We start from the raw sequence: 18,602 nt of genomic DNA on the forward strand, positions 1-18,602 counted from the left end.
TTAAATAACTGTACTTATTGTCTAAATTGGGGAAATGCTGCTTGTATTTATATCTGAAAATATATAAAATAGATCACTATTGAAGAGCTTATTATTTGTGACAAATACTTCAGACTATATAAGAAGTAAATGTTGTATATCATGAAGTGTATTTCACCATATAATATACTAGTGTAAGTAAAGTTAGTAAATGTACTCGGTAAAATATCATCTTACAAAAATCAATGAAAAGAATCGAATAAAGATTATTGGACAGATCTTGATCTAAATATAAAATAGATTGTACAAATCACATTTTAATTAATTCCTTCAATCAAGATCTATGTACTCTTTGTGAAGACCTCTAATTAAGGTTATTTTTAAACAATCAAGGTTCCATACTAGAATTGGATTTAATGGGCCAATGGCCAAATGATTAAAGTAAGGCTGTGTTTCCGCTAAAATGTGTTATCGATAAAATTTAATCGGTACTTAACCGATAAAGTTCATGTGGAAACAGTTTAACCGATAATTATCTCATTGAAATTTAACAGATAATTATCTCATTCAAATTTAACAGATAATTATCTCATTCAAATTTAACAGATAATTATCTCATTCAAATTTAACAGATAATTATCTCATTTAAATTTAACAGATAATTATCTCATTCAAATAGATAGTTTATACAATAAATAAAAATACATTTTAACCTTTGACATGAAGGACAATTGTTGCTGTAATTGATCATGAACATTTGACTTTTATTAATTATCTGATTGATTAAAAGATTAACCAATAATGTTTTTATGACTTTAGAAACAAAGATTGATATATACAGTAATGTTGATTTTTACAGCCCAAGTTTATATAGTACTTAATACATTTTTAAACAGTACAGTACGTTTTTAAAAATACAACAGTCGAATGAATGTATTTTTAATGATATGTTTTATTTGCTAAATTGTTAATGAAAATAGAATTTTAGAATTTCAAATATATAGTAAGGACTTTACATGTTTTGATACAGAGTACAAATATTTATGTGTTTTTAATGTGGGTACTAATTCAAACCAGGTTCCATGCAATCATGTTGAGTTCTGTTTAAAATCATTGATATATATACTTTGAATAAATTGTATCATGATACATTTTCTATGAAATTGATAATAAATTCATTAATTCATGGAGGTATTAAACCTCCATGATTAATTCGTGAAGCTGATGTGTGACTAATTTATTTTCTTTATTCATTTATATTGCAATTTTGTATGAAAGTTCCCAATTGAATATGACAATTGGTAACTCAATAATCTATATAATGGTCTAAAGTATTTTTAAAGAGAACAGTACTCAAAAATTATTAGTGGTGCAATTACTAGAAAATCATCCTCCTCCAGTACGTATTGTTCAGACATCCATGTGTGAACCATTTGAACCAGGACATTTGTCTAAATGAAAAAAAAGTCATAAGAACAATGTATGGACATTTTATCGGTAATTATATCACACAAAAGAAATAATACAGTTTTATTTAGATCTAAAAATAAATTCACGTGTGACGTATGTACTGTCTTTTCTAAGAAGAAGAGAAAAAAGATAAACTAATCGCACCAGAGTGTGCCACCAACGTCTCCGATCCACCAGCAGCAGCGCAGCAGAGTACGTCGTGCCTAGCTGCTAGCTCTAAACATTATTAAATCGCGATGATTTTTGTGCGATGGGACGATGTGAGTGAGGAAGAGGTTGACTAGGATGGACTGATAAATAATTGTTATAAATCTAGCGCCGAGGTAAATAAAGTATAATATCACTAAGAATAAACCTAGTCTCTAGAAGTAAGGCCTAGTAGTAAACTAGTAAGTAGGCTAGGCCTAAAGAACTGATGCTAGGGCCTAGGCCTACGTCGTAGGGGGATTTGCCCGTCGTAGTAGGAATTGCCCGTCGTAGTAGGAATGCTGCTGCTTCAGTGCTAGCCTAGCTAGGTCTTCTTCTTCTTTGAACATTATAAAAAGATGGGAAAATAGGGGTGTCCCATTTATTAATTGAGTGTGCTAATGTGTTAAAATACTGCTGCTTTTGTTCTTTTGTTTAGTGCATTATGTTTCAGCAACAAAGGGAAAAATAGAAATGGTTTGTACATCTTATTTAACATTAACAAGTTATAACTTATTTTTATTAAATCACAGTTTAGTTTCGGTACTCAGTATCACTATCAGTAAGAAGACCTTAAACTTATTTTCACAAGAAATGATGATTTGAGACCTGACCTACTTTTAAAACAAAATGTACATTTTCATTTCATTTACATTCAAGAGTAACATGTAACTATCTTTACTAAATACAATAGTAATAGTAATATGTGTAACACCATGTTGATTTAAAATACTATTTTGTGTCACCATTGAACTTAGGGACGTCGGAGGACACAACTTATCAAGCTCTTTTGAGTTTTTATGTGTTTCCTTTTATATTATGTATTCATATATTGTTGTATATTTTTATGTTTGATGAATAAAGAATATTTGATTTGATTTGAACCTATTTTTGTTGACTAGCAAGGTTACAACTAGCTCATTGCGCTTGGTTCCGTCACTGAGAAGTACTTCTTACTTTATTGAATGTGGTACCAATATTGTATTTTTGTTACAATGTAGATAAATTGAAATTTACTCTCTTACAGATCTCTTGTAAGAAGACATGAAGAAGAAGATGATGTTATTACCATTCCAAGGGTTTTTTGTAACAACCATTCTGATTGGTTACTTAACAAGTCATTGCAAAGGTAAGACTTTTAAACATTATGTTTGAAATGTTTAATCCGTATCTTATATAGAATGTTAGTATAGATGTTTTTAGCTATGAATATTGCCTCATGGTTTCATTTATGACGTTTAATGCATAATACGAAATAAGCAATGAAAGGAAACACATAAAATGTGTGTTTGTTCATTTTGCATTCATAATGGTACAGGTAACTATAAAGCTCTGTCTACACTATCAAACTTTATGTGACAAAAAAAATGTGATGTGCCCATGTATATGGACATGATGATGTCATATCACTACCATATTTGGGCACACCTCAATGAAAGGGAACACACATACTGTAACAAAAAGAAAATGTGTGTTTGTTCATTTTTTATCATTCATAATGGTACAGGTAATAACAACTATAAAACACTGAAACTGACAAAGCCCAATAAAACAAAATTGTGTTCTTAACTTAATTAAAGTAATTGATTATGTGCACTAATATAATGACAGCAGATGATATTTTTAAAAGAGTGAACAAAGAAGAATAATTTATTTAAGTTGGCAATCTAGCTCTGCTCATTCCAAAGTTTGTGAAATCAATGATAATGTCGGGGCTTGTAGTACAGGGAAAAAATTGAAAGAGAATTGTGAAATGTAACCACTTTGAGAAATAAAAATAGTAAAGTATGCTCGTAACGGAACCAAATCTGATTGAACGCTCCTAATATGGCAGCGTCTTGAGATCGTTGTTATTCACCAAATACTACTATTGCAATCACATTATAATAATATTGTCTGATGATTTTTAATTCAACCACCATTGTTCGGACTAAATATTCACACAGAATATACTTACAGAATCATGCTGTTGGATGTAGTTAAAATTAAACAGCTAATAAATAATAAGTGAGATCGTTTTCTTCTTTTTTATTCTTGTGTATTTAATTAATGAAGATATGAATGGTGTTGTCAATGTGATTAATTCTTTACAACGTGATTCTAAGAAGGTTGTATAGACCATTCTTGGTTGGTAATGTTATGCATTGTAAATGGGAATATTTACTAAGCCAAATATTATTTCTCAATTTAAATAACTAACAAACAAAGTGAATAATACTTATAAAGCTAAATTCATAATGAATAGACATTATTTTATTAATTTTACGGCATTTTCAGTAAATCTATTTTTCTGTGTTTTTATTCTCTTGAACAAAACGTAATAGAAATATAATAGATATTCCTCTCATAATTTATTGAATCAAAAATTCTTTTAAAAAAGCCATTGTTGTATAAATGGTACTGTTCAGCGTCTTCTTGAGACTATACTATCATACTAATGACCTTTAAATACTTAAATGAATGGTAATTTAAATGGTTTGTTTATATTAGGTTTGCAACATTAGTTTCTTAATGAACAGTGATAGCATGATACAAACCATTAAAGGAGATAAGATTACATAATTTATTTTGGTCATTACTTTTTATGAGTTGTACAACAGTATGTAGGTCTCAATAAAGGCTACTAGGTAGAAGTACTAGTGTAACATTTTTAAAGGGACTGTTTCTATTGAAAATTGAAAGTACAAATTATTCTTCGAAAAACCTGTTTTGATAGTTTTGAAAACTACCAAAACAGGTTGATTGAAAAGACAAGTACCTGTTGCTAGCTACAGTCGTTTTAGTTTCATTATGCCTGGGCTAGTTTCCTTGTCATTCCTGGGCTAGTTTCCTTGTCATTCCTGGGCTAGTTTCCTTGTCATTCCTGGGCTAGTTTCCTTGTCATTCCTGGGCTAGTTTCCTTGTTAAGCTTCTTCCAATGAACAATTACAATCTCAATTGGTGTAGAATCTTTGATAAAGGTTTCAAGATTTAAGTTTATGGATTTATTGGTATTAAATCCAAATATTCTTTTTAAACTTTGGTTTTTATTTTAAAGATCAATCAATCATTCATTCAAGATCCTTCTACTGTACATGTTTACGTTTCCATTATATTTGATAATAAAAGGAATCTGTATCTTCTTTTAGTTTCACTTGATTCAGATAAATAAGACTATTAGATCATTATTTTAATTGCAGTTAGTATGTACTTAAATGGTTTGTGTGCTTTGTATTGGTCATTGCTTGTTATTTCCTGGAAGATCAAACCAATTTTGTTCAAGATTATTTTCCTGTAAACATACACTGATGTATTTTATGAGTCATTCTTCAGTATCATGGACATTTTATCAGTGCTAGATACAGTATATTAACGTCTTCTGCCATTTTCTGTTTAAATAAAACTAATTACATAAGGGCCTCCGCGATTGAAGAAGCACTGTTATTAACTATTATTAATTAAAAAAGTACTAATAAATTGTAAACAGTGCTGTTATATGGAATGGAGAGGAAAAATAAGGAATAAACAAATAGATTGTATGTCTTCTTGAGTTTAGTTACTTGGTTTTATAATATCCCATTCAACGTTTCTAAAATTAGACTTTAATGAATTTGCATTTTGTTTTCATTGTTTAATTTAAGTTGTATTTAATTATTATTCATGAAATCATTTGTAGATTGATAATAAATGTAATTAACATTGTAATGTTAAATTCTAATATATGATAATGTAATATTTTACATTTTAATTGCATACTTAACTTAAATATGCCATGGGTTAATGCTAAATCATAATGTTTAATATCATCATTCCTAATTTTAGACTTTTAGTTTGTTTTTATTGGTAAAACTAAGAAGTATACTGTATTTATTCAAATAAACACACAGAAGCGTTTGTTGTTCAGGAGGGGTTTTTTTTTATTCGAGGGAGATGTTTATTTTTAATATAACAACATTTGTAATCAAATAAACACAGCTACATATGAAAAAAAGCTACACAATTAAAATCAAGAAAAAGTGATAAAATACAGTAAAAATATATCAAAATACCTGGTAAATTGTAGAACATGTCAATCAATGATTTCTACTACAAATAGAAATGTGTTGTAAATTTAATACAATATTGAGTATATATGCATGTGGCGGGGGGCGTTTAATCAAGGAAATAAATAAACTTCAAAATTTGTTTTTCTGGTCAGTACTAATTTATATCCATGCGGGAAAGATCTAAATTGGATGCTTTTCAGATTATGAAAACATTTTCTTAAAACACTATTTATTTCATATTGTTTTTAGGTCAATCAGAATTAATACTAGCAGTTGGAGATACTGACCCTCCTAGTTGTCCAGTGTATAATCATTCAAATGTGTCTTCTGAGATCAAGATGGATGGTGATTGCCAACTAAACCAGACTGATTTCAAGATTATATTTACCAAGCCTTATGAATGTCAAAGATATACTTTTAATGAAACTGTATGTAAATACATACGAGATGGTAAACTATATTAATTATTATTTTAAAAATACAGTTGACCTTCTCATTTACATATACAGTTGACCTTCTCATTTACATATATAGTTGACCTGTATTGTATTACAATAAATATTGAAATACAATAAAAAAAAAAATATATAATTATATTGTTAACTTAAATACCTACTGCAACCTTTTTCATCAAAATCATAAGCAACATTTGGACAAAATGAAATGACATCATCAGTTACCGTTCATACAGTTGAAGGTTTGTAAATGAGAAGAGACACATTAATTAGTGTTTTTGACTTTCTCAGAATTTTGTTGAATAATAAGTTTCCGTCAGTTTTGGGTGATTATTTGATGCAAAAAATAAAACAATCACAATTGCTAGCCATTTTCAAGCCACTTTAAGGTGAAGACCTCTTCAAGTTTTCCCATAATTCCATAAATGTCTATTTTATCCTAAAGCTTTAAAATAATTCATTTACTGTACATACTGTAGTCTATGATACTGAATTTCTGAAAGTCCATTTTACTATAATGTTGCTATGTTTATTATGTGCCTTTTCCCTATTTCTCTATTTACAAGTTTGACCTTCTGTTATATACATTAAATATTTACTTTATATCCTGAAAATGTGTAGTTCTCATAAAACCACCAAGAAACATTAGATTAGGATCTAATCATATCAGCCTCTAAGCCACCTGCCTTCAAGACCATATTTGGAATGTCTTTCTGTAGAATCATGTGTAATTTTCTTGTAGAGAATGTGACTGAATTGCATGCGGTAGCAATTATCAAGAAAGACACAACAAGGTACTTCTTTTGTTCTGCAAGCTCAAACAGCACTGGCTGGTTAAAAGATGGTGCGGAGGTGGACGATTCATTACAATCATTTGAAGGTGATTTTAGGATTCTGATGTTTACTGCCACCATGTTTAGTGATTCCGGACATTACACATGTGGTGGGTCATCGGTCAATATCACTGTAGCAGGTACGTTTAATGTGCAGATATTAATGCCCAATCACTGTACACTAGCAAGTAACACATTGTCAATATGACTGTAGCAAGTAAGTTTAATGTGCTGATAGTGATACATTGTCAATATGACTGTCATTGTAGCAAGTTTAATGTGCTGATAGTAACACATAGTCAATATGACTGTCATTGTAGCAAGTTTAATGTGCTGATAGTGATACATTGTCAATATGACTGTCATTGTAGCAAGTTTAATGTGCTGATAGTGATACATTGTCAATATGACTGTCATTGTAGCAAGTTTAATGTGCTGATAGTAACACATAGTCAATATGACTGTCATTGTAGCAAGTTTAATGTGCTGATAGTAACACATTGTCAATATGACTGTCATTGTAGCAAGTTTAATGTGCTGATAGTGATACATTGTCAATATGACTGTCATTGTAGCAAGTTTAATGTGCTGATAGTAACACATAGTCAATATGACTGTCATTGTAGCAAGTTTAATGTGCTGATAGTAACACATTGTCAATATGACTGTAGCAGGTAAGTTTAATGTGCTGATAGTAACACATAGTCAATATGACTGTCATTGTAGCAAGTTTAATGTCCTGATAGTGATACATTGTCAATATGACTGTCATTGTAGCAAGTTTAATGTGCTGATAGTAACACATAGTCAATATGACTGTCATTGTAGCAAGTTTAATGTGCTGATAGTAACACATAGTCAATATGACTGTCATTGTAGCAAGTTTAATGTGCTGATAGTAACACATAGTCAATATGACTGTCATTGTAGCAAGTTTAATGTGCTGATAGTGATACATTGTCAATATGACTGTCATTGTAGCAAGTTTAATGGGCTGATAGTGATACATTGTCAATATGACTGTCATTGTAGCAGGTAAGTTTAATGTGCTGATAGTAACACATTGTCAATATGACTGTCATTGTAGCAAGTTTAATGTGCTGATAGTGATACATTGTCAATATGACTGTCATTGTAGCAAGTTTAATGTGCTGATAGTAACACATAGTCAATATGACTGTCATTGTAGCAAGTTTAATGTGCTGATAGTAACACATAGTCAATATGACTGTCATTGTAGCAAGTTTAATGTGCTGATAGTAACACATAGTCAATATGACTGTCATTGTAGCAAGTTTAATGTGCTGATAGTAACACATAGTCAATATGACTGTCATTGTAGCAAGTTTAATGTGCTGATAGTGATACATTGTCAATATGACTGTCATTGTAGCAAGTTTAATGTGCTGATAGTAACACATAGTCAATATGACTGTCATTGTAGCAAGTTTAATGTGCTGATAGTAACACATAGTCAATATGACTGTCATTGTAGCAAGTTTAATGTGCTGATAGTGATACATTGTCAATATGACTGTCATTGTAGCAAGTTTAATGTGCTGATAGTAACACATAGTCAATATGACTGTCATTGTAGCAAGTTTAATGTGCTGATAGTAACACATAGTCAATATGACTGTCATTGTAGCAAGTTTAATGTGCTGATAGTGATACATTGTCAATATGACTGTCATTGTAGCAAGTTTAATGGGCTGATAGTGATACATTGTCAATATGACTGTCATTGTAGCAAGTTTAATGTGCTGATAGTGATACATTGTCAATATGACTGTCATTGCAGCAAGTTTAATGTGCTGATAGTGATACATTGTCAATATGACTGTCATTGTAGCAAGTTTAATGTGCTGATAGTAACACATAGTCAATATGACTGTCATTGTAGCAAGTTTAATGTGCTGATAGTGATACATTGTCAATATGACTGTCATTGTAGCAAGTTTAATGGGCTGATAGTGATACATTGTCAATATGACTGTCATTGTAGCAAGTTTAATGTGCTGATAGTGATACATTGTCAATATGACTGTCATTGCAGCAAGTTTAATGTGCTGATAGTGATACATTGTCAATATGACTGTCATTGTAGCAAGTTTAATGTGCTGATAGTGATACATTGTCAATATGACTGTCATTGTAGCAAGTTTAATGTGCTGATAGTGATACATAGTCAATATGACTGTCATTGTAGCAAGTTTAATGTGCTGATAGTGATACAGTACTAACAAGTTGAGCTTTTGTTTTCATGACGTGTCAACTCAACTACAGTATGCAAAATAAAGCCACTCTGCACATGCTCAGACTTTTACTCTACAGCTGCATACCTCCTAGTATTTAGGCCAAGGAATTTATTAAGTGTTTATAGATTGGAGTCTGCACTTTTTTGGTATTAAAATACAAATTCAACTCTCTCAATAACAGACTTTTATGTAAATCAGAAACTCTCAAAATCAGACTTTTTCTTTACCATTAAGATCGCATTCAGACTACCAGCCTTTCTGGGTCAGCTGCCCAAGTGTGTCTGGTATTGGCAGAGTTGACTGTAATAGTAATTGTAATAGTTGTTCAATTCTCAAAACAATCATTTCAATTTGAGAAATCAATTAAATCGTTCATAACTAACAATTTAAATGTATTGCTATGTACATATTGTTCTTTAAGAATTACCTCCAGTTTTAAATGTTACCTGCTATTCATATGCTCCTAAAGAAAACTACTGTGGTTGGTCACCAGTTTCTTCAACAAACTTGCCAACAGAATATAAATGTAGTTATATTAAAATCAGGTAAGCTCACCAGCCTAATATTAATATAAGAACTATTTCTGATTTGGTCACTTTGTTAATAACTGACTGTTAGTGGTCAGTGATGTTAATTAATAACATTATTTATAGTCTGACCAAAAACATCCATGAAATAATACATTCATGCTTTCTTCCCTAGGATTGTGACCTATGACATTTAATTCCTTATATGTATACCTGTTAAGTTAAAATTAAAATTGACTTTGATGTATACTGTGTATTATAAAAAAGATTGTTTATTTATAAGATGAATTTATTACTTTTCTGTCAGTAGTAATGGTGATGGTAAAGCAACATCTGCAAATTTGACTAATACTGACATTAGTCCTACCTGCAATTTCTCAGGTGCTATAGACATTCCTCATATTGTTAATGTTACAAGTTACAATGTCCTGGGTAGTACAAGTACAACATTAGAAGAAGTAGAATTTGAAGATTTACGTAAGTAATACATTTTTTTTATCACAGCATCAATAACAGCAATATTTTTTGTACTAAATTTTCAATTTAATTCAAATATTCATAAATAGAAATTGATGAGTTTATTAATTGTAGTTACTAACATTTCTGATACTTCAAAATAAAACTATATTTGAATTGAACTAGAATTTTCCAAGAAACAATCAGATTGTTTCATGGTTTTCACAAGCGCCTTGAGCACTTTTGTGGATATGTGCGCTGTACAAGTCTTATTGCAGCCAAGTTTTGGGTAAAAAAAACCCCACAATCAAATTATAATTCTGAATATCACTTTCAGGTTCGGTAACAAAGTAATTCTTGAGTTGTTAGTTTTCTTGTTTATGCTAAATGTTGATTGATAATGTTCAGAAATTCTAAACAAATTGAAATGAAATTAATGTGATAATGTGTTGCTGATTTATTTTAGGAATTCCACACACTCCTACAAAGTTAATACTAACCGAGCCCAAGACTGACCTATTAAGTAAGACTAAATTGAATTTAAGTTGGAAACTTCCTGAAGGCTATGATGGTAACACGGATCATTTCTTACAATACATAGTTCGCTTCAAGTCTGGCAGTGTCAGTTGGAATAAATCACATGAGGTATATTAATTAAATTATTATTATTGGTTTTTATAGAATGTTATTCTATGTCATTAAAACAAATTAACATTTTCAGGTTCCATCTGTTATGACAGGAATCTATTTAGATGTTATATAAAACAAATAATGAATGTTTTATATTTGTCTAATAGTACAAATAATGGCATTCGTTGAATGAATAAGGTTATAAAACCTTTAATAATTCACCGAATGACATTATTTGTACCATTACACTCATAAACATTCACTATTTCACCTAACTATTAAAAATGGTTTTTATATGATGTTAATCTACGTCATTAAAACAAATTAACATTTTCAGGATCCATGGGTTGCTACTTTGTAGTTTGTTCCTTGTTACTTTTTAGACTTCATTACACTTTGAATGTTTGTTTTATATTATAGCTCAAACATTTAAACACATCTACATACTGTTGTTCTAAAGTAAACTTGTAGTCCATTTGTTCCTGCCGTCTTCCAATGTTGCAGGAGGCTATGGCAAAACGTAAATTTTGGATTGGGTACAGAACACTCTAGTTGTGAAGTTGTGATGTCATCTATTGACAAATAGAAAATATACCATTATAAAATAATATAATTTTACTGTGCTTGAAAATAGTAGACTTGATCATGTGATACCATTTCATCCAATCACTAGACAGTAAACATTTGTACTATAATATAATTATTATTTAAATGCTATTATTGTTTCCTACCATTATACGATAAGACTTTGTTTTGATTTTGTTTTACTCAATATGTTTCTCATTGTTTTCTTTAGTCAGATGTAATACATGAAATTAGGAAAACATTTCCAAATTTGGATCATTTCACAACTTATTATGCACAAGTTAAAGCAGCGACGTCACTTCATGGTGTATATAGTGATTGGTCTATGATTGTAAATTGCACTACAACGGAAGGAGGTAAGAAAAATAACCATTTTTGTAATAGTATACAAAGAATAAATGTTTATGAGTGTGATGGTACCAATAATGAATGTTTGATTATGATGGTACAAATAATGAATGTTTATGAGTGTGATGGTACCAATAATGAATGTTTATGAGTGTGATGGTACCAATAATGAATGTTTATGAGTGTGATGGTACCAATAATGAATGTTTATGAGTGTGATGGTACCAATAATGAATGTTTATGAGTGTGATGGTACCAATAATGAATGTTTGAGTGTGATGATACCAATAATGAATGTTTATGAGTGTGATGATACCAATAATGAATGTTTATGAGTGTGATGGTACCAATAGTGAATGTTTATGAGTGTGATGGTACCAATAAGTTGGAGTCCAATCAAATGACAGGAATCTATTTAGGTGTTATATAATATGTGCCAATTAGGATAGGATCTTTAAGCATACCGTAGCTTTATTTGCCATTTATAGTTTGCATTTACGAACAGCAAAATAAATGTAATAAATAACGTCCTGGTGTATAAACTCTGGAGTGAATGAAAGATGTTTATGAAATTTGTCTAAAATAAGAACTTTTTTAAAGTCACAAAGGTGCCAAATTTGGACATTTTGAATAACTAATTTCAGAAATATGTGTCTGATAGTGTTTATTAACTTGTAAGGCTTTATGAAATTCCAAACACCTTGATTCATTTTATTATTTAGAACCAGAAAATCCGGTTAAAATGGACTATACGCAAAAACTGACAGATAATGGAAGAGACATCACTATCCTCTGGGAGGTATGCTATTTCTCCAATTTTTATAAATTATAGCAAATATAGACAAATTGATGACTGCTAATAGCTCCAGTTACCAGCATTGTAGTTTATGCCTATAGATATGGAATGATAATGCTTTATTAAAAACAATGTTTAAAGCTCTGTCTACACTATCAAACTAGTTTGACAAAAAAAGGGCACATCACATTTTGTTAAACAGATAGTGTACACAGAGCTTAACTTTATCATTTACTGTAAAATATATGAAAAAAGTTTAGTGGAGTTTGGTGATAAAGATGCTCGGCTATCGGTACCAAAGTCCAGGGTTCAAATCCTTTAAGATGGCAAACAGACTTTATTATTTAGAGCACATTTATTTGTGTTATAAAAGTGATATAATAATTGAATTAAAAAAAAAATCATCTAGAACACTTATTATTAAGGTATGAACCTTGTACTGTGGAATTGAATTTCAATTTTCCAACAATCTGTATAATGTGTGTGTAAACCTGATAAATAACAGAGGATATGTTTATAGCCTTTAGATGAGAAAGATGCAAATGGACAAATTGTAGCTTATTATTTGAGCCTTGGCAATGAACTGCATCATGTACTAGAATCCAACATATTACCAGCTGAAAGAACTAACTTTACATTTGAAGGTAATAAAGTTGCTGTAAAGCTCTGTCTACACTGTCAAACTAGTTTGACAAAAAAGGTGTGATGTGCCCAAATATGGTAGTGATATTCCCAAATATGGTAGTGATATGACATCATCATTTAAAACTCCATCCGATATGCACACTGTCAAGATGCCTATATTCAGTTTTAAGGAAAGCTCCTCTCCCTTATATTACTATTTTAAAATATCTATGTAAGTTTGTTTATCACTGGTTTTTAGTAGTACTGTAATCTTGTTTACAACATCTTCTAAGAAATTGTTTTATGTTTTATAAAGATTTGGAGAAGAACAAGGCGTACTATGCAAATATCACAGCAGCTAATTCAGTTGCCAATTCAACTACAACTACACTATTTATTAAGGCTGAACCATACTCAAATGGTAAGTATTACAGTTAGCATTTCAATTATAAGTACCCTATTTATTAAGGCTGAACCATACTCAAATGCTAAGTATGACAGATGAAAAGAAATTTGATTATCAAATTAAATTGGCTACAGTAATTTAAAGATGTATTGTCCCTTGAAACATAAAAAAATGAAGATCAAAATATTCTAAATTTAAATTGGCCATATCAAAGTAATACTAAAGTTATTCACTTTAAGTTGAAAATTCGAGCCAAAAACAAAAATTTTACGTATTTAACAGCTAAATTAATTTGATTACATTTCATCTGGAAAATCGTCGCGAGCGAAAGTAAACAAAGATTTCAAACCACGAGTATGCATTATGCATGATGCTAATTAGGATTGTTTACAACTCGTCATGGTTGAGAAGGTGTTTTCACACAGATCGCGAGGAAGTTTTATGATTATGCATACAGAGTAGCCAAATAAGCGCGTTGCATTATGAGATATGTTTTGATCGAAAACTTTGACTGGAAGTCAAAGTTATTTTTTGGACCAAAAAACGTCTGTATTTCAGTTAAATGATTTTTTTTTCGACTTTTTTTTGGTGAAAGTTAATAACTATTATGATACTTCAAAATGACCAACTTTTTTTTCGAAATCTTTTTTTTTTTTTTTTTTGGAATTTGACAAAGGGACAATACATCTTTAAATGAAAACTGTAAAAAAAGTGATTTTTAAACAAATTTTGAGTTAGACAGAAATAAGTTAATTATTGTTTTCTATAAAGTTTCTCCACAATGTCCATCTCAATCCTTGGGTCATTTTCCTGCCTGTCTTTTCTCACACTGCTACTTAAATTGTTATTATTATTTTATAACTTTGTATTCTTAGAGGCTGTGATTTTAGTTGTTATCATTGGCTTAGTGATCATCATAGTAGCTGCAGTTGCCTTTTTATGCTGGAATAAACTTGCGAAAGCTGACTGTATGCAGCCATTGCCTGAACCAAACTTCCTTGACCTTGCGTTATACACAGTAAGCACATTTGTATTTTCACAACATCTACCAACAAGCACACATGAACTTGTTAGTTATAGTTTGAGATACCCATTTAAATGTATGATCCTTGGTGTTGAAACTGTAATGGCCGTCGTCATGGGAATCGTGTCACAGGATTTGAACCCAAGACCCTGTTTTTTTTTGTCTTGTGTGGGTTCGTGCACCTTTATTAGCATACTCTGTTATAAATATTATATTTTTTAAGCATATTTTTTTTTCTCTCGTTTATATGTTGCAACGTTAAAAGTAGTTGTAATAAAAACATTTGCTGTATATACATAAAATGATTGTTATCATTATCATTGATTATGCATTCGTTATTTTACATTAAAAAAAATTGGGTTTTAATCCACTATAATCCCCTCCTGTTGACAGGCTTTTAACTTGAAACAATAATATGAAACAATTAATTGGTCAGATGTTTGCCCTACTTGGTTGTAATTTTTAACTTTATACTATTAGTACATTGAGTGCAAACAAGTAATTCTTAGGTGGGACTCGCACCCACAATCGTCAGTCACGACCTCCAGGTCACGACCTCCAGGTCACGACCTCCAGGTCACGACCTCCAGGTCACGACCTCCAGGTCACGACCTCCAGGTCACGACCTCCAGGTCACGACCTCCAGGTCACGACCTCCAGGTCACGACCTCCAGGTCACGACCTCCAGGTCACTAGTCTGGCATTCATACTCGGCTTGCACTTACTCAACTCCTTGTTGCTACTCCACTGTAGTTATATAAAAAAAGTTCATTAATTAACTTATAATAATTTGTTTCACTTCCAGTTCGATATATCTGAAAGTCAATACGAGACAATTGAATGTCGTCATGAGGTGTTTGATGCCCTCAAGTGTGAGAATCCACCAGAGACCATTGAATGTCATGAGGTGTTTGATGCCCTCAAGTGTGAAAACCCACAAGATACAGATTTGATAACGTTTAATAATGATGTCATCATTCAGCCAAAACAAGTTCAGTTACCTCCTATTGACATATTTGACAGTGGGCTTGATGAATTCAGAAACATGGAAAGCTTTCTCAAGAAAATCTCACCATATGAAGACAATTCACAAGAGTCTTATTTTAATCTATCGTTGAAGAAATTATCTGCGAAGTGCAAAAGCACTGACTTGCCTGATGGATTTAATGCTCCTCACACAAAGAAATGTGATGATCCAACAACGCAGATAATGACAGAGGGTGCATCTGATGGGTATGCCAGAATGGATTCAACTCGCAGCATGTCAGATGCAAACCATAAAAATGAGGATGATATCAATGATTACGTAAAACGAACATTTCTTCCAGGATGCTCCGGTCAATGTGACAACTCTCCAACTAAACAAACAATCCACAGTGGCTATGTCGACAGTCGCCAGTTACAGCAGCTAACAAAAGGTTCACCTAGCAGCTCTTCAAAGAACATGACAGCAGTTGCACATTGTGATGGCCAGACAGAGTTAAGTGAGGAAGCATCTGGTTATGTTCTGTCATCAATGATGTCAACTCTCTCTGCTACATCTGCGTCACCCGAAGAAGAGGGCCCTGATGATGTTTTTAGATGCCCAGAAGAAACTGGTGATGCTGTTGAATCTGGAGAAACTGCAGCATCTTCAAGAATAGAAAATGATTTGTTACTCAATGACATTAGACGTGGCACAGAGTGTTCCAGTGCAACAGGAATACATCCACAAGAGGCTTCTCCAAGGAGGTGCCAACATAATCCATGTTTGCCATCATGTAAAAAAGAATCAAACAGTGACAATAACCAGAATAGTTTTATGCATAATAATCCTGGAATGGACGACCAATTGCCAGACACACAAAATAATATGCAGACAAATATTCCTTTACGTAGGAACATACCGCCGCAGTCTTCAAATTACGAGTCAACGTCCACACAAAACTTGATTTGTGAAAACCAAGAGTTAGCGATGACACAGACTAGTCCAGCGATAAATCATAATAGTAGAGCTGTAACCCCTGATAACACTGGGTATGTACCATTAAGTAGTCTTAGTAGCCCAAAGTGAATGAACGTGTATCCCCTGATAACACTGGGTATGTACCATTAAGTAGTCTTAGTAGCCCAAAGTGAATGAACGTGTATCCCCTGATAACACTGGGTATGTACCATTAAGCAGTCTTGGTAGCCCAAAGTGAATGAGTGCAAAATTACGGGTAGAAAGTGTAAAGAATAGATGGACACGTTGTGTGATGCTACGTGAGAGAGCGTTTATTGTACGTCGTGTCTTTATATTGAAATATACACAGGCGGTACATAAATGAACTACAGTATTATAGTGCCTGCCATATTACATAAAGGACCTTAGTTAAAATATTAATGTTTACTTCCAAAAAGTAACATTTAAAATGTTCATGAAAGGAAATAAGTTCTTGTTAATTTATTTACATAAAAAACAAAATGCACATATACAAAAATATTTGTGTGTTTAAAACTGTAGTTTGTGAATAGCAAATGTTTTATTTACAATAGTTAGTACTGCTTATGGTAGTAATTATAATATGTTACTAAATGTTGTACATTTTTTAGTCCTTGTAAAATACTTTTTTAAAAATCTCCTAAAACTTTCTTAAAGTCTAAAAGACCTAAATTGTTTTCTAACATGCATTCCAAAAACTTTACCAGTAAATCAACCATTGCCTCTAGTTTAAGGAGAGTTGACTGTGGTATACCAAATAGATGTAAATTTACACTGAGTATGATTTAGTAAATTCCAGTAGAATTGAATTTCTATGTAAACTTTTCTTCTTTTTAAACAATGCATAATTTAGAATTCTTTGTTACCGAGGTTATTTTATATACTGTATTAGCACAAAATAAAATACATTATTTTTATATAGCAATATTTTATTTTTGGAAATAAGTTTTAATGGCACAAAAACATTTTTTAATCTTTATAATTGTGCAATACTGTATAGGTCTATGCATGTAGGGCCTAGTGTACTGTACATGTGTTGCTTTTTGTGTTGCTAGTAGTGTTAACAATTATCCTCTATTATTAAGAGAACTAAATGTGAATACAAATTGACTAAAGCTCTGTCTACACTATCAAACTTTATGTGACAAAAAAATGTGATGTGCCCATATATTTGTTGGACTACCATATTTGGGCATGTTACACAGTACAGTGGGAAAATGCTATGCTCCAACAATTGTTGCATTAGTTCCTTAGGTAAGACGTTAGGACCTTCATTAGTCCTTATGGAAGACACTTTGCCTCTCCACCCATTTGTACAAATGGGAACCTGGTAAGATCACAACTGCACTGATTACTAGCTACGTGTTTGGTCGGAAATTACCGGGGTAATAATGTTTATACAGTACATTAAAAGCCTATAGAATTATTATTAAATAATAATATAAACTATTATTAAATACTTACTTAGTCCATGATTAATAAATACAATGTATGTAAACTAATTGATAAAGTGATGCTTTGTAATTTATGTTGGAAACAGAAATTTGTGAACAGTTGTAAATAATTATGTTACGTTTGTATATGTTTTTAAAGCCTCTAATGCAGTTTTAACAGTGGTGCTAATGCAAGAGCCTGATCAAACCTTTTTCATATTGTACACAGCATAGAAATCCATTGATGGAAAAAATCAAGTTAACTAATTTACTATAAACAGTATTAATGGAATTGGTATTTGTATGTTACTACCGTATTTTTAAATTTTTTAAAAATCTTCTTTAAAAAATATCTTTACAAGATGTTAGTGCACTGTTTTGAATTAATCTTTAATGCTCTATAGTAAGGTATAAGTCTTTAATGCTCTATACTAAGGTATAAGTCTTTAATGCTCTATACTAAGGTATAAGTCTTTAATGCTCTATAGTAAGGTATAAGTCTTTAATGCTCTATACTAAGGTATAAGTCTTTAATGCTCTATAGTAAGGTATAAGTCTTTAATGCTCTATAGTAAGGTATAAGTCTTTCAGTTGATGGATACAT

General features: G+C 31.3%; 2 protein-coding genes across 2 annotated transcripts in view; one reads left to right on the top strand and one right to left on the bottom strand.

Annotated features, from left to right (window-relative positions):
• LOC144844370 (fizzy-related protein homolog) overlaps window positions 1–18,602 on the bottom strand; it is a 108,235-nt gene that overhangs the window by 54,443 nt on the left and 35,190 nt on the right. The window lies entirely within an intron of this gene.
• LOC144844362 (uncharacterized) lies at window positions 1,636–17,804 on the top strand. The gene is made up of 14 exons (XM_078701239.1): window positions 1,636–1,772; window positions 2,663–2,764; window positions 5,910–6,110; window positions 6,858–7,088; window positions 9,628–9,751; window positions 10,041–10,210; window positions 10,656–10,834; window positions 11,616–11,760; window positions 12,475–12,551; window positions 13,069–13,192; window positions 13,489–13,593; window positions 14,454–14,596; window positions 15,408–16,596; window positions 16,727–17,804. Exons 2-14 carry the CDS (start codon window positions 2,680–2,682, stop codon window positions 16,783–16,785), a joined length of 2,832 nt encoding a protein of 943 aa, XP_078557365.1. The 5' UTR covers window positions 1,636–1,772; window positions 2,663–2,679; the 3' UTR covers window positions 16,786–17,804.

This window comes from Antedon bifida, chromosome 6 (genome assembly GCF_963402885.1).
Source record: "Antedon bifida chromosome 6, ecAntBifi1.1, whole genome shotgun sequence".
In the NCBI taxonomy this organism is placed as follows: Eukaryota; Metazoa; Echinodermata; class Crinoidea; order Comatulida; family Antedonidae; genus Antedon; species Antedon bifida.

What these genes read in the sequence shown, in the direction of transcription:
- LOC144844362 (XM_078701239.1), top strand. Translation starts at nt 2,680, where the DNA reads ATGAAGAAGAAGATGATGTTATTACCATTCCAAGGGTTTTTTGTAACA. An exon ending in TGTAGTTATATTAAAATCAG is followed by an intron (nt 9,752 to 10,040) that starts GTAAGCTCACCA and finishes CTTTTCTGTCAG; the next exon opens with TAGTAATGGTGATGGTAAAG. An exon ending in TTGCACTACAACGGAAGGAG is followed by an intron (nt 11,761 to 12,474) that starts GTAAGAAAAATA and finishes TTTATTATTTAG; the next exon opens with AACCAGAAAATCCGGTTAAA.